The sequence below is a fragment of the Harpia harpyja genome, chromosome 4, assembly GCF_026419915.1.
Source record: "Harpia harpyja isolate bHarHar1 chromosome 4, bHarHar1 primary haplotype, whole genome shotgun sequence".
NCBI lineage: Eukaryota > Metazoa > Chordata > Aves > Accipitriformes > Accipitridae > Harpia > Harpia harpyja.
In genome coordinates, this window is record NC_068943.1 from 4,671,398 (window position 1) to 4,688,227 (window position 16,830).

General features: G+C 46.5%; 1 protein-coding gene across 3 annotated transcripts in view; it reads right to left on the bottom strand.

The window, feature by feature from the left end:
- Positions 1-6,329: 6,329 nt before the first annotated feature.
- Positions 6,330-16,830, bottom strand: part of CLYBL (citramalyl-CoA lyase) — a 175,591-nt gene continuing 165,090 nt past the window's right edge. For 2 of the 3 annotated variants that reach the window (XM_052785704.1, XM_052785701.1), the window contains 2 exons: positions 6,865-6,964; positions 6,330-6,736 (listed from right to left, as the gene is read on the bottom strand). In XM_052785704.1, coding sequence (XP_052641664.1) covers positions 6,869-6,964 — 96 coding nt within the window. In that variant the 3' untranslated portion in view covers positions 6,330-6,736; positions 6,865-6,868. Of the gene's footprint in view, positions 6,737-6,798; positions 6,965-16,830 lie in introns of those variants that run through there. The other variant, XM_052785702.1, reaches the window with a different exon arrangement.

The window sequence follows — 16,830 nt, forward strand, 5'->3', positions numbered from 1 at the left end:
CCCTGTCTTTACGTCCGTGATAACAGAAACGAAATAGGGTGTAGAAGCGCAAAACAATTTCTGCTTTTACCCGTGACACTGACTTATAACTAACCTCAGATCTCTGGTGATTTCTGGCTTGGTTTTATGCACATTGGCTGTGGCAGGAGGGAAAGCCACGGCTTCTATTTTCATACTTGGTTCTCACATGAAATAATGGGGGGGGAAGAGGAGGAGGGGGAAAGATGCAGCTGCAAAAACAGTCAGTGAAACATAAAAATCCCTATTGTTTTGTTGTAGTTCTCAGTGCCCTTCAACTTCTGGGCACAGACAAGGCCTCCCCCTGCTCAGGTTCAATACGCAGGGGAGCCTTGGGGCTCAGAGCTCCCTCCCTACTTTCCCTAAGCCTCGCCGTCAATTGTGCTTTTGTTCACCGAAAAAAAATTTAGCCCAATGCATGCTAATTTATAGCCAGGGAAGCAATTAAAAAAAAGTTTATTATGCTTCCCCCCCCCGCCTCTCAAATGGAGTGTTACAGCAGCAGGTTTTTTTGGTAAACTTGACACAAACCGATGTCAGTAAGGGGGGGGCAAGGCCAGGAACCGAGCACAGATCTTTACATCTCCCCTCCACGTGAAATGGGACAGCTTTCCAATTTTCTCCATCTGCCTATACTCGGGAACGTGCGTGCTTCAGGAAAACCTAGGCACAAAGACACACTTATTTCCCTAGGCTCTGACAGCAAACGGGCACTGTACACATCGCCCTCACACACCCACTTTGACAAATGCTAGTTAAACATTAAAGAAGGAATTGCCTAATATAGCTGCAATGTAGAGACACATTTACATTTATTACTGAACTTACTGTGTGCCTTTTTCTGTAAATTTGGTATATCCTTAATAGTCAACAAAATATTAGACACCAATTAATCCGTACGGTGAAGTCAGTTAATCCAGTTCACCTCTGGATTTTGTAACTGCTTGCAAAATCTTAGAACTGCGCCAACAGAGAGTTTGCCATTACTGCAGGACTGGCCTTTTCTTTCCGGAGGAACTGTTTTTTAAAAAACTGATTGTAAAGAAAGCAATAGATGTCTCTACCTACTATATATTTTAAGTGGTCTCTGAGTAGAGCGTCATGATGAGGAGCTGGAAGTGCCCGATGGCGTCGAGGTGAACGGGCAGGCTTTGGCGAGAACCCCAGCAGACACACGAGTGCTGAGGTCGAGGCACGGCAGGGATGGGCAGCCTCTGCCAGGCGAGCTCCTCCTGAGGCATCTCGTGGGCAGACACCACAGCTCTTCCCTGCACTCTGACCAAGTACCACAGACCTGGGGACCTTCTTTCAGCGCTTTAAAGTAAAACACAGACCCTTCACTGACAGCCCGAGCTCTGACGATGGAAGAGGGTGGAAGTGATTTTGTTCTTCCACCCGCGCTGTCGCACAGCAACACCAGCGATGTAACCGGACAGCCCTTGCACACCCTCTGCCACTGGTTTCCCCCTCAATTCAAGTACATAATTCTGTATTATCCGACCACACGGGCCTCTTGGTAACAAAACTGGAGGCAGGGCTGGCAGCGATGGTCAGATTTGCAGTTATACATGCACTACCGACTGTATCTGAGCTGCAGTTTTACATAGGACAGGACATGCAGAGTTAACATGAAGCGTTTCCAGTGGCATCCCATAGTGTACCAGACCTGGACAAACACTGCTACGTATTAGGGACTACTGCAAAAGCAAGCCAGGAATGAAGTCAGCTATCAGGAAGCCTAGACTGGGTCTTCCCAGAAGCAAGAACGTGTCTCCCATAAATTCTAGGCTATTGCAGGGACACACAGGGACAAGGTTTTTACCTTCAGCAAGCTTCACTTTGGAAAATTCCTAACCGATGCGTGTGCTTCATATCACAACTTTAATAACATTAGCAGCTCTAGCAGAAATAGAATAAAATTGTAAGCATAAGACTCAAACCTACGTGGAGCCACACTTTAAATTAGAGAGGCCCAACTGGGTAGCATGGGCATTTAGCACTCCTCATTCTCACCAGGCTGATCAGCTTCAAATGATGCCAGCAGGCAGCGGGCACATACAACAGCTTTAGGAATCGGGCCTCTTGCGTTTCTAAAGACATCATTCTGAGCAGCACCTTACAGTATTGGCTTTGCTATCGCAGATTTGGGGAGCTTCAGACTTAATTTGGGAAGCAAAAACCCCAAACACAGTGAGGATGCCTGATCTCTCCCCTGTTTTCTGTATGGGCACATGCAGGGACTTTTCCACTCTGCATCCCAATTCCCTGCACCCCTGGATGTGGGGAGGAAAGCCCCCCCCATCCTGTTCCCAGTGAGGGACACCCACTGCTGGGGGGTGAAGGGAGGCCTGGGGTGCACCGAGGGGACAAGGAGACCCAGTGAGGACTGTGAGGGGGAAGGAAGGGGTAAAGGAGATGGAGGGCACTGATTTCTTTGCTGGCCCTTGCAGGCACCACTGGTGCTGGGCTGGTGCGTGTGTACCTCTCTGCTGGTGGCCTTTCCACAGGCACCCTGGTCCTGGCTGAAGGGATGCTGTGGGCACCAGGGCTGCTGGAGGAGACCGTTCTGATGGTGGTGTGATTAAGGCACCTCTTCCCCCTTCCTCTTTCCTCCTTCCCCTTCTCCTCTTCCCTTTCTCCACCGTGTCCAGGGCTCCTGGCAGCAGCCCAGGAGGGCGCGGGGCTGGCCTGGTCCCCACGGGGCCAGAGGCAGCCTTCATCCATCCATCCATCCATCCATCCATCTACCCACCCATCATCCAGCTCCCACGGCGGTGTGGGGTGCTGTGGGGGTCCCGTCCCACTGCCCCGGGAGCCGCTGGCAGCTTCTTGAGCCTGGGGACAATGACAATGACGATGACCCCCCCTCCCATCAGCGCAGCAGCTCCTGTAAATCCCAGCACCCCAAAAAGGCCCACAGCCCTGCCTGCCCCGCCGGGAGTGCGTGCCTCCCAAGCTCCGGGGCACCAGCAAAAATAGAAAATAATATTCTGCCCTCACAGGCTTTTATTCTCCCACCCCTTCCTCTCAATTTTCATCTTTAAAATAGTCGTTAAAAAATAGCCCTGTCTCAGGGCTTTGCCATGCTCTGAACCTGAGGGAGGTGAAGGTGGGAGAAGAGAGGGCTGGAGACACGGGATGGATGAAAGGCGGTCAAAGTTAGGTGTGTCCGTCCCCCCCCCCCCCAATTCGAAATCAGGAATTACTGCCTGAGGAGCAGATACTCTGTTTTATTGGCTCGTAAAAAAGAAGTTTTCAAAGCCTAATTTCCACCAGATACATTTATTTTCCGTTGAAAGCAGAATTAAAACAATACGCGTGAGTAGGTACCATTAAACCTAAGCCATCTTTTGCTGTTAATCACGGGAGAGAGGGATTAGGAAAGTCAGTAAAGGAGCACTGTGTTTTAAACGCAAAAATCCAGATTTTAGGGAGAGTAAGCTCAGAGGAGGAAGAGTGAAGCAGCCCAAGAAACAAGGAGGGACCCTTAATAAGAGTTAAAATTAAGTGTCAGGTTACTTCTCGATATTGCAGGGAACATGCCGTTCCTGGAAGGGATTTGTGGTTGTGAAATGCATCCCTTGCTAAAATACCGTTTGATGCTTGCATCGAAGAGGAAACCAAAACAATCTTTTTCCTTTTAAGCCCCGATTTCAAAACAAAACCAAAAGAAAAGAAAAGAAAAAAACCCAAAACCGAACCCAACAAAAAAAATCCCTCTAAATTTCAAACTGCAGCTTTGAACAGCTTTCCTGGCGATATTTGCTTCAAACCTCACAGGCGGAGTGCCCCTGTGTTCCCGAGGTCTCCCTGCTCTCCCTTCCCCCGTTTCTGCTGCTTGGATGGTAGGTTCAGAAGCAAATGCCCTGCTAAATAATTGCTAGAATTTGAAAAAGAAAAAAAAAAAAAAAAGAAAGAGAGAAAAAAAAAACAGGAAAATGCGCACCAGCATTCAGGTGCTAACCTACTTATTTGAAAGTAATTTATTTTCCATTTTGCCCGTTTTCCCCCTTTAAAACAGAACGCTGAAAGAAAGAATAAGTGCTTTAACATTTCAGTGTTGTGCTCTGGTAATTACTTTTTCACTTTTCCCCTAAGTTCCAATGTGAAAACCTCACAGGGGGGTCTTTGCTGTAGCAGGGCTACAGTTCCCAATCCCAAGCGCAAGATCTGCAATTACAAACCCATTCGGTGCCCTTCCCTATCATTAATATGCACAAAATCCTGCTGCTAATCTTATAATCTGTTTTGTTTCATCAATTGCTTGCCTAGCACCAGGCGGGAAAGAAAAAGAGAGAAAGAAAAAGAAAGAAAGAGGAGAAGAATAAAGCCGGAAAAACACGGAAAGCTTCCTAAAGTAAACGAAAAAACAAATAAATCGGATTTTATTCCTTATAAAGCGAAAATCGTTAAGACTGTTAAATGGAAGCAGGATTTTCCGCTGGCGGGGGGGTGGGTGGTGGTGTCAGGGTAATTTAAGGAGAAATCTGAATAGATCCAACGTTTTATTTGCATATTCGATTTCTCCGCGTACCGATCACGCAATGAAGTTACTTAAGCAGCCAGCTGCGGAAGCGGGAGGTTGCGCGTAAACACCTCAAGAGAGAAGAGGATCGTTGTTGTTGTTGTTGCTGTTATTATTATTATTGTTATTTTTTCTGGGGTTTAAGGAGGGGTTCGGGCGCGCCTCCGCCGCCCCCCGCGCTGCCCTCCGCGGCCGCGCAGCTCCCGCGGGCTTGTCACACGTTGTCATTAAGACTTCGGTAAAACAATGAAGACATTATTTTTTGAAATCCTCTTCTCTTCCACCCTCCCCCCCGGCGCGGTATTAAGGGAATAAAACAATCGACGCCGCACGGGTCCTATTGAGATTAATGAAAAAATTATGCAAAAAAGGAAAAAAAAAACCCCCAAACCCCAAACAACCCTATATCTCATAAATCTCATTTTCCGTTCCCCGCGCCAGGCCTCGCCTCCGTCTTGCCTTGCACCTGATGATTTATTAACGTAATCTGCGGGGATAACTACACATGTGCCCAGCTCCGGCTTGTCCCAGCTCATCTCCTAAGTAATTGTTTCTCATTAGTTCTGATAATGTTTTAATAGCGTTACCCATAATTTAGCCGGCCGAGAATTAATAACGGAGGGTGCCCCTGAAACGCGGGGAGGGGTAAACTGCGAGGCGCGCTATAAACAGGTAGTCTTTAATTAATCAGATTAGCCCGGAGGTCCCAGCGCTGTAAGGGATCACCCGGCGCTGCGTCCTCGGACGGCACCCGGGGGGGGGGGGGGTGTCTGTCGCCGTCCCATGGCCGGGGATGGGGGGGGACGGACCCCCCCCCTCCCGGTCCCGTCCCGTCCCGTCCCGTCCCGCTGCTCCCCGGGCCGGGGCCAGCCGTGTCCCCGCCGTTCCCGGGGGGGGCCGCGGCGAGGCGCTCCCGCCGCCCCCGTTCTCCGCTTCCAGACGGGGCGGTCGGTGGGTTTGGTTTTGGTTTGGGTTCCCCCCCCCCTCCCCCTTTCCTCCCCCCCCCCCATTCCTCTCCCCCCCCCTTCCCTCTCCCCTTAATTAAAGCAAAAATAACCCCAAATGTTTAAAATCGCTGCTCAGAGACACAAGGGAAACACACTAAGGCAGCAGATGGGAGGAATAAGCCACTGTGACTCCATACGTAAAATGGCCATGGAGGCGGTGAAAAATGAAACTAAAAAACAACTGTTTTCTATTTACAAATTTAAATAAACAGAACAGCCTTCCCCGCGGTGTTTGTCTAAGTGCAGCAGCATTGCTGCTGTGTAGGTCATGAAAAGGTTGGTGCATAGTTTAAAACTTCCCATTCTGTTAATTTCTTAAAGAACAGTCGTTCATAGTCTGAGCACAAAAGCTCATGATTTAATGAGGAACAGAAACAAAATCTCTGATTGTTGGTGTTTCAAACTTCATTGGAGTCCTCTGGCAACCACAAGTTGATCCTCTGCAGCTTCAATACCCTTTAGCCCTCCATATAAGAGTACATGCTGAATAGAGGACAATGCCTGGTTGTTATGTTTATTTACCCTTACTACAAGCTGGGTTAACCTCTTCAAAACAGCTTTACTAAGCCCGTTAACCACACGGCCCACATGACCTGTAGCCGTATCCCTAATGTGATGTAAATCTGACTCGAGACCATATGCACAAGTTCTGCTGCATTGTGTCTCCGAAAACTACAAGTTTATTGCCGTCCAACCCTTCCTGGGCTGGATGCTTCCAGGAGGAAACGCACTGAATAGCGACTGCTTAAAAAAAGAAAAAGAAAGTCAAGAGTCCCGCGTTGTCGGAGCAATATTTTTAATGGCTGTTGCACGTTTACGGGGCGGGGGGGAGAATGCGAAGCCCGTACAAGGTGATGATTTTCATCGCAATTATTTCAACCGGTGCGTAATTATTTGAGGCTTTGCCCGTTCTGACGGGAGTTCTGCACCGGAGCGGGAAGAAGCGTAGATACAAATAGAAGCAATTGACTTGGTTTTCATCTGCTCTTTTAAGAGAGCTCACAGCTTACGTTTTGCCTTTTTCCTTCAGTGAAGTCATAATCCCGCATTCGTAGTAATTATCGTGATGTCATGCAGTCGGTGATGTAACTTCGTTGCAGGCTATGAGTAGTGCATGGGCCATGCAGGAGGGAGCAGTGGTTTGAGTCGGGAATAGTTTTAGTAATTAGCAATTCTGGCAAGCAAACTATGAGAGATGGAGAAAATGGAAATGAATTTCTACTTAAGCTTGACGTCTTTAATTTTCCCCCCCCCAAGTATTATAGTCATCTTTTAAAACAGCTACTGGGGCCCCATGGCGAGAGCTTCATTTACCAGCTCATTTTTTCTTGATGGCTGTGGCAAGCGTAACAATGTTCTGTGCCTGCTTCAGTAATGGCATGTCGATCATGCTCCCGTGGAAAGTAAACGCTCCCTGGAAAAGAGAGAATATAAACTTCCTGAGAGGACCTCTGGAAATCGTAGTCGGCTTGTCTTTTTCTTTAAAAAGACATCCATTCGCCAAGAAACATCAGCTGCCACAGGAATCCTGAAGCAGTTGTAGGAGACAAAACTAACTGAGACGGGGCAAACGCATTTAAAGAAATGCGGTGGGCACTGAGGGCTCCAAAGAGGAGGCAAAAAAGAGAGAGAAAAGAGAAGCCCAGCATGCAGCCTGCCCGTTTCAGCCTCTCTAGCTGGCAAACGTCGAGGGCCGAGAGCAGCGAGGCCGTGCGTGCCGGACGCCGTGCCGGGGGGGCAGCTCTGCTCCCCGTGTCTGGCATCACCCTCCGGCGCCGGGGCTGTGCCGCAGGGCCGGGACAAAAATGTCTGCGGACGGAGGGCAAAGCCAGAAGCGTTATCTTTGTCAGGGAACTGCAATAGGCATTTGGGGGGGGGGTTCAGGGAAGTTTTCCTGACTTGGGGATGTGTTGAGGTTGAGCTGCTACACCTCTCCATCAGGTCTCCGGTGATAAAGATGGGCTGGGCCTCTGCTTAGAGCCAGGGGCTGGGATGAAAGCTGAAAAAACAAGTGGCTGGTGTGATAATATTGCCTAAATCTGCTCTGGAGCCAAGGCGAAGCCCACCTGAGCTCTGCGTATAGGGAATTTCCCCGAGCGGATGCGGAACTAGCCAGTGTGCCTCAGCGGTGGCCATCTGAGAGCCAGGGCAGGTTTCAAAAGTCACTCTGTATTTCGAGGGATTTTGTCCTGGTACCACGGTGACAAGTTTAAAATAACTAACTATGAATCGTAGTTAACTCTTCAACACAAGACATGTGTTTTATATAGGGCCAAACCTGACTTATTCCTTTGGACGCTTTAATCCACGCATGTGTTGCTGAGGTAGGATTTTGAAGACAAAACACTGCGCATCAAGACACGCCAAAGCTCAGTAGACAAAAAAAACCCAAAAAATCTGATTTGTAATTCTGACAGTACTTCAACGCATTCTTGAAAAAACCAAATACAAAGACGCAATCCCTTCCCTGAAGAATTCAGAATTGCGGGCCCGGCCCCAGCATTGCGTAGGGCGTCCCTGTGAAGCACTGTGCACCCTTTTAATGTCCTGCTGCAATCGATCGGGGATCACAGGCTGGCCTTCGATTTGACAGTGAGTGAGGCTAACCAAGAACAGGGTAAGAACGATAGCGGCATGTGTGTCTGTGCACGCCTAGCGAGAGAAATGCAGAGGAGAACAAGCCGTTTATTGTTTTCTGGTTTTCATGTAAGGCTTGATGATCATTAAATAAGAGGACTTTAGTAAGTAAAGTGAAAATATAACCCATTTACAAAAATGTTTAGGAAATGCGTTGCGCCAGTGACAGATCTAGTTTGACTGAAGCAGTGCTAATTAAATACTAAATCACATTCTAGAACAGTTAAGACAAAATTCCACCTTAAACAGTCATCTAATACAAATCAATATTGTTGTGTGGAAGAACAGGCTGTATTAAAGGCATTAAATACCTAATAGTTAAAACTATTATTTTATTCAAGGTAGGATTTCCTACTATAGCTCGCAGTATTTTAGGTGGGTTTGGTGAATAATGGGACTGACAGATACTCAAGGGCAGATGCTTCGGATTGAGTTTCTTGTTTACAGAGCAATCAATCAACCCTACGTTACCCCAACAACAACAACATTATTATTATTACTGTTATTATTATTAATAATAATACACCATTTTTTGCCTTGGCTACAACTCGGCCATTTTCACTTATACTTTTAAACCTTTACAGAAATGCAGCCTCAAACTGTTCCATTTATTAACTGTTGTGAAAATAAATTGGGAACTAAGTAAACATCTTATGACATAGGACTTCTTCAGAATAATTCAGGTCTATGCAGTGATCTCAAACTGCAAGATACATTTTTTTTCACTGTAAGAAAAAACATGTTTTCATTGTGCCTATTTTTCTATAGGCATTCGGTCAAATAATAGCTATTGCTTAAAAGAGAAATCTGCATGTGGGATGAGAGTGATAAGTAGAGATATGTTAAGGTCTGGAATCATCCTTCCTAGTTCTGTGAAATGGCTGACTTAGGAGCACAGTTATCCTAAGTACCTGCAATAGTTTGCAGAAAGAGATGGGCAGCTAGGAATGGCAATTCTGATCTCTGGTGATCCGAATCGTGATTGGGAGGGTCTTATCCCTTCCACTGACTGTACACGGGATGCTCCGAAGCCAGGTACCTCTGCAGGTGCTTAAGCTGGAGCATGATGAATCTGGGCCAGGATGTCTTTTTTAGAAAGCAGGAGTTAATTAAACAGCATGCCTGGCGCCTCTTCATTAAAATAACATGTTTAGAAAGGAAACCAGGATAACGGGGTGTGTGTGGACACACGAACGCTGAACCGCTTGAGATCGGCCGTACGTTCTCTTCTTGTCAGTGTGCAGCTATAGTTTGGGTTGCTAGGAATTTGAATTCTTGAAGGAAAAAAAATGCTTTTTTTTTCTAACAGCAAAGAGTAACATGAAGAAGTTGGCTTCTCTGCCTGTTCACTCTGAGGCTTATTTTCTCCCTGCTAATTTGCAGTGTTGAGCTAAAGTCCAGAAAAAGAAATGGATTTTAATGCCATGGAATATACTCTATTCACTGCCTCTCTTTCCACCCACAGGTTTCAACAGATAGGAAATACCAGTAATTATAGCTTTGTCCCCATGCTCTCTTTTCCAATTCTGCTAGATGAAATTTGCCTTTAGCATTCTTTTGATTTCCTCTCGCATGAATATAAAGAAAACAAGACTTTCTAGAAACACCATTTGCTTTGATAGCATTCATCTGGGGATTAATTTAGTCATAGATCTAAATTTTCTTGTTGGCTAATTTTCTCAACGATCTCACGCTTCCAGCCTGTACTTAGACTTCCAGTAGTTCAACAGTGGGACCAAAGGTCTGTTCTTAAGGAAGCCTGCAGCGTGAACGGGAGCGACGGCGGGTGCGTGGTGCGAGGCTGGGGTTTGCATCCATCGCGTTCGGCGGCTGTGGTTCTCGCTCGCCGTGTAACCGTATAAATCATTCAGCGGGAGCCTTTTTAGAAACCTGTAAAAGGACCCCGCCAGCAGGCGAGCCAAACGTGTCAGACCTGCCCTGGGAAGAGCCAGGCCCTCCAGGTAAAGGCTGACGGAGGAGCAGCCGGGAGGCAGAGCCGCAGCCGGCGGGTGACGATGCACGGGTGCAAGTAACTCGGGTGGGATGAGAAGCCGGGGGGGGGACGGAGGACGACTGCGGCGCTCACCGGGCAGCAGGCTGGACGTGCAGCCCTTCCGAGGAACGGGTGGCTCTGTGGGCCAAAGGCACTGCCCCCGCTTTAAGCGATGCAGCACGTAATTCTGCTGCCCTTAGCCAGTGCCGTCCTTCTTGCAGCAACACCGCGGACGTGCTGGGGGAGAAGCCCCGTGAGGAAGAGGGTGATGTTGGCACTCCCCAGCCTGTGCGGGAGGGTATGGGAGCTGCAGAGGAGGCACAACACGGGGGGGGGGGGGGTTGCATTTGCACAACCCTTGGCTTCCCTCAGCCTGCTCACTGTACGCCTCTGCCGGGGCAGACTATCAGCAATGAAGAAAGTGAACAGGCGGCATTTTGCTTTGGGTCATCATGCAGACTAGCTAAGGGTCCTTCCCAGTTGACTGACAAGCAAGGAAAGACCCAGAGGTGTTTCCTTCTGGCTAGCTCTGGGAGAGCAGAGCAAGAAGGCGGTGGCAGACCCATCTAGCTCCTCTTCTCTCCGCCTGGTTCTTGCAGCTGCCCACAGAGCCCACCACGTCGTCATTTCCCCATCTCTGTCTCTTGTATCAGACCACCTTCTCCGGGCTGAACGACGCAGGACCGGTACTGTGCAATTTGCTGCATCCCCCAGGAACCATGTAGTATTTGAATGCGATAAATTCACAATGACATTTAATGTTCTGTTAAAACAGTAGTAACATTTTTAAAAACGTTAACAGCTATTTATGCAAGATGCAGGCCATGCTGAGTGAGGTCTTAACAGCTCTACTTTGAATTTCAATATGTCCTAAAGTGCTTTGGGAATGGAACAGAGAAGGCTTTTGGCAAATACAGAAAACAGCTGGAAGGGAATCAAAATTATAGAAAGCTGCTAGGGTGTTTTTTTTTTTTTTTTTTCAGAAGGGAACAGCAAAAAATGATAGTCTTGGAAAAAAAGAGAATTGAGCGTGGTCAGTCCCAAGGGATACAAAGATCCAGCCTACAGACAGGCGAAGCGATAAGGCAGAGTTGAGAGAGAACAGTCATTTTCACAGGTCAGGAGCTGAAGATACAGGCTCATGAAAAAGGGGGGCAAATCAAGTTGTGCAGTAGGAATAATTAATGCAGTGAATTTCCAGGTGGCTGTGGGGAGACCGAAGAGATGCAGAACCAAACTTTGTAACCCACCAGTTTGGCAGAGCTTACGCTTGTACCTTAGGAACCGCCTTTTGGATAAATACAGCCACTACCAAAACCAACCCAGATCTAGCCAAGTTCAGCATGTAATTGAGGGCTCGTCTTTGACAACGTAGAAGACAACTCTGGCCATGTGTTGCCATGGATCTTGGACATGGCTCTTGTCATATCTATATGTCATCCTAAAAGATTTCCTTTACCTATAAGGAATGACATGTATCAAGTTGCAGAGAGTCTCAGCATTGGTCTGTTATTTGCCATGGCCAAAAGATGAACACGTTAATGCAGTGTTTCCTGGAACATGAAGGCCTCCTCTTTTTGTGTGTCTATGCGTGCCAGTATCCAGGAACATTTGCTCTGTGAAACTTTTGGGAGTAGTTAGGAGCTTGGTAAATCTATATGACCATCTCATAAACAGAGTATTTTTTTTTTTAATGGCAAGAAGCATTTTACCTTTCTAGAAGGTAAATGGATGGGATTCAGAGTCCCTGATTTCTGTGTCGTCTGGGGATCAATATGTTCTGGCGGAACCAGGAAAGGGGAAGAAACGATACAGCCAGTTCTCTTGCTAGTGTTTATCATTGTGTTGACTTTGCAACAGGCGATGGACAGGAGGATCACAAGTGAGGTACCCTTCATGTTTTCCCACAAGATCAGGAAAAGTAAAGTTTCATACTTCTTCATCTGTCCTGAAACCTTTTTATATAATATGCAACGTTACGTGGGGTTTTACTCTCACCATCTTTTGTTTCCTTATGTACCACTGGGTTACCAAGAGAAACAAGCTGGCTAAAACTATCATGATACAGAACATTTAAGGCACCTCATAGTCATGTGACACAGTTCTCTCTGAGCTGTGGATTAAAGTACATGAGTTAATTAAAGTAAAATAATAATTGTTCTGGGACATGTGGGACAGTGATCAGATGAGCTAGTCCCCTTTGGTTGACAAGATGGAAGAATTAGATGTACTTCTGCACATGGGAATGCTTGTGGCTTTTTCCTCCGTCTGTGGTTATCTGTGCCTCTATCCACGTCCATCCCAATGACTGCAATGAACTCACTAAGAGGGTTACTGCAGACCCTCAGTTCTTTCACCACTGGAATCTATTAATCACCTGCACTGGTACTGAATGTGAGGACTGGCTTTCCTAAGGCATAGCAAGGATATAAATTTTGAAGTACCAAATAAGCCCTATAAGTTCTAAAAAGTCTACCAGCTTCCTGTTCGATGGCAGATGAGACTCCAGACATGAGCACGGGTTGTGAGGACTCTGTGCTCTGCTGTTGTTATTAATTACCTTGATCATTGACAAGCCTTTGCTAATAAACCTTTGATTTGATGCCCTGTTCTACCAGTTCTCATCATACATGTAGCCAACAACTTTAACTCCTCCGTGACAGTGGCCAGGACTTTCTTAAAGATATTTATAAAGATTACATTAAGCCTGTGGCTTGTCTACAATAGAAAGAAAAAAAAAAGTCTTGCATCAGATGAAAGAATATAGCCAATAGTGCTATATTCATTTGTTGTGTGTGTCAACGTATGGGCTGTCCTGGGCCACTATGTAGAGACAGCCAACTTTTTCAAAAGCAGTTTACTTTGGGAATCTAGTCAGGCAATTTAGATGGTAGGCTTGGAGGTGCTAGGGGATCCTGGTGAGTAGATAAGGCTTTGGCATGGGGGAGACTCTGGGTACCCAGGCCAGTGGAAGAACAGGAAAAGCAAGCCAAGGTCATGTTCCATGAAATTGCAATACGGGCAAGACAGCACCTGCTGCTGAATTTTGAATTAAGTACAGGCCTAAGATAGGGGTTATCTAATGCTTATGGAATTGCCAAAAAAAAAAAATCTCTGCCACTAGTTAGGTGACTGTTGCTCAGAAGACAAGCAAACTCATGAGTGAGTGGAGGTCCTTTGATGGCACTCTGCTGTCACAGGGTTAGAAATACTGCCCCGTTGATGAAGATTTGGTTTTCTGCAATTACTTTTCTCAACAGTTTAGCTAGCAACACTTTCCTTTGCAGACCAAATGCCTGCAGTGAGCGTGTGGCAGTCGGGTTATCTCCTTGTCCTACTTGGCTGCCTTCTGAAGGGATGTGCATCTAGGAGCTAGGGGAAATGGGTGTCGGGGGACCAGTGAGCCAGCCACCCTTCTCTCCTCCACCCCCGTCATCGTTAGGAGATGTGGTGAATCAAACAGAGCTCCCATACTGCTCTGGTAACACGGGCCAAAGGCTGTGTGTGAATACACCCATTGTCTAAATAAATAATTATGTACGTCCCCTTCCAAGCCCTGTGACCGGTATCAGCACTTGCGGGCAGATGCCAGGCTAAATGGAAACGAGCAGAATGGGCAATGCCAGCTGGCCAGTGCAAACCTTGCGTACGTCCCACAAGGGGAGATGGAGAACCCGTATAGACAAGCATCCTCAAGTCCACAGATGCAAGAAATCTTTGATCCACAGTTATCTGAGAAACATTAATTCTTTCCATGGTAATCCAGTGGCTCGCCCACCTCTAAACCCTGAAGGTCTAGTTATGACTTTTTGGAGACCACAAAAATATATGGAATAAACGCACTAGAATCTGCTTGGATCTGAGAACGTTATCTCTAATCCTGCACAATATTAACAAGGAAATAAGAGTGTTGCATTCTGGAAGAAGGGCAGATTTGCTCTTCTGAGGAGGGAAGGAAGCAGGTGGATGGCAAAGGGTTCCCCCTAAAAGCATGGCATTCAGGAAGATAATTCCCCTGGGATTAAATGAAAACACACACTGTTTAAGTGACCCCCTGCAGAGGAAATTTGGAAATCTTTGCTTTGGGGCTTAAAAAGAATGCTTGGATTTGCTTACAGGTAATGAACAAAAGAGAAGAGAGTTCTGGTCGCAGCAAATGGCATTGGGTCTGTGCCTCGGGCAGGAGTGATTATCCTGACTACAAAGGAATGACTTTCCCTTGAAACAGAAGGTTGAAACCATATTTTTGGGGAAGTCAAGAGTAGGAAATAAGCTAACAGCTGTGATGGTGCTGAATGCAGGTTTAATTAATTTTTTTTCTCCTGCAAGTTGTAGCCAAAGAGCCATCATAAAGAGCTGGGTCATGATTCCACCTTTTAGTGATGAACTTCCGAAGGTTAGTGAGCTGCTAGGTGTTCAGTGATATCTGGGTCAACTGAGCACATTTTTCAGGCTATAACAAGATAATGTCTCGCACTCCTCTCTGCTCAGGCCTGTCCTGCCTCCAGATCAGGCTGACACACAGCTCTTGGCCCCCTTTTAGCATCTTTGCAGTAGGTAGGAAATGCCCAAATAACTAGTGTAGTCACATAAGACAAACTGAAGACTCCACGCACAGCAAGCTATACAAACAGAGCTTTTTGGGTTACGTATTTCTGCATCCTCTCCTTTGAACCCTTTGACATTCGCCCCTTTTCTGTAGCAACATTATGGGAGAAAAGACACTTACACACAAAATCTTTGGGGAAAATAAATGGTCCCTGACAAGGTTTGTCGAAAATGTCTTTTTTGCAAGAGGAGATGCTCAGTGGGTCTCTGTGATCTGTTGAAGGAAGGGATTGATGGGGAGGGAATTTTGCAAAGTATCAGCACCAGCAAGTTTTTGTAGCCATTTTGTTGAGATGAAGAAAGGTTAAATATCACTCCCTTTTGTTTCTTTTCACCAGTGTAAACTTCCACCAGAGCAGAAGCAGTTAGTTGGTTCAGAGGATAAATCAGTTTGTAATGCCAGAAGCAGTCCTGTTTGTATGAGGCTTCTACCTCTAGGAGCAGATGGAAGGACACAAAAGGTCGAGAAAGAAAGAGCACAACAACATGAAATGGAGATTAATTTTTACTTCAAATAACTGCCTAGCAGCAGTACAAGAACTCTGACAGAAAAAGCCCTTTCTAAAGCTCAACAGGTAGGAAGGACTTTGTGATCCCTCAAGTCCACAGTGGGGCAGGAAAGGTGAAGAACAGGGACCTACATGGCCCTTTACTTCTCCTCCGCCTGACGTTATCATTGCCAGCCCACGGATAAGGGTCTGGCCCTGCTGTGTGAGCCAGACAAGCTGTTTTTCCCTCTTACAGCCCCCCAAGCTGCCTGAACCACTGGGGACAGCCATTTAGGCTGGGATGGGCCAGGGCATCCTGCTTGGTCCAGCTCCAGAAACTCCTTCAAGCCACCAAAGTCTCTACCTCTCACCGAGCAAACACCCTGTTTAGGATCCCTGAATGAAAGGCAGACATGAGGGGTTTTACTGCTGTCTTTACGTTTTCTTTCGTTTCCTTCTCATTGTGGTGGTTGCCTTCTTGCATGCTCCTCTAGAGTAGGAAAGAATAAAATTAAAGAATCAGAAGAAAAGTCCTAGAAATCAGGACTATTCTCCACTGGTTTCCATCCTCCGTTTCATAATGTATCGGGAACGGAAGAATCCTAGAGAGCACACTTGCTGCTGCCAAGCAAATCTTTATTTTATAGCACAAAAGCAGCTTCCTGGACAAACATCCTATCCAACCCTGCATTTTTTTCCCTTAGAGAGCATCATAGTTACTATATGAAAAAATGAAAAGTAACTAATATTAAGACTTCAGTATCCTCAGATGCCCTTAATTAAGTAATTTAGAATTAACTTGAGGTTTATAGTCACGGAAGCAATTTATTAAATATAGACTAGAAAATTTCATCTGGAAGTAAATGACTACACAAAAGGCATTTGATATTGAAGGGGAAGGTAGCTATAAAATACAATGCAGGTGAGAAAAGTAAATACAGTGAGGCTCGTTCTGTCAGCGAGAATGGAATCACCGTTACTTTTGTAGTCTATATTTTCTCTAATTTCAGATTCATTTTCTGAATAGGCTCGAACAGCCATTTTTTACTGCCATTCTCTATTTCAACTGATGGAGCTTTTGCAGACAGCTTCTCCAGGTCCCTGGAAACGCCAGCTAGCACAGAGAGGAGTGAAGAGGCAGCAAGACCGCTGCTACTTAAATTAACTGAAACAATATTTTGGCTGTACAGGCTTCTGAATTCCCTCAGTAAACCTTAAAAAGAGCCATCTGGTCAGAACATTACATCTCTGGTTAGATCCCGCTTTGGAAATTGAAACGAGGCTCGTGAGCGCTCGTTAATGCTTTTTAAAGAGGAATTTGGGAGGTGGGTAGTTGCCTCGGTGGGTTGCTTGGTGCAGAGCAGGTTTTTTTTTTTTTGGCGTGACGGTGGGCAGGTGTCTGTCTCCCCACCTGCAAAAAAAGCGTCGCCGGCATTGGGAGCGCACCGGCATGGCACGGCCCTTCCAAAAGCAAGGGCACTCGCTCTGTCTCGCCGAGACCCCGCACAGCACCTCCTTGAGCCGACAAGGACAGAGGGCTCGTGCCTTGCTGCG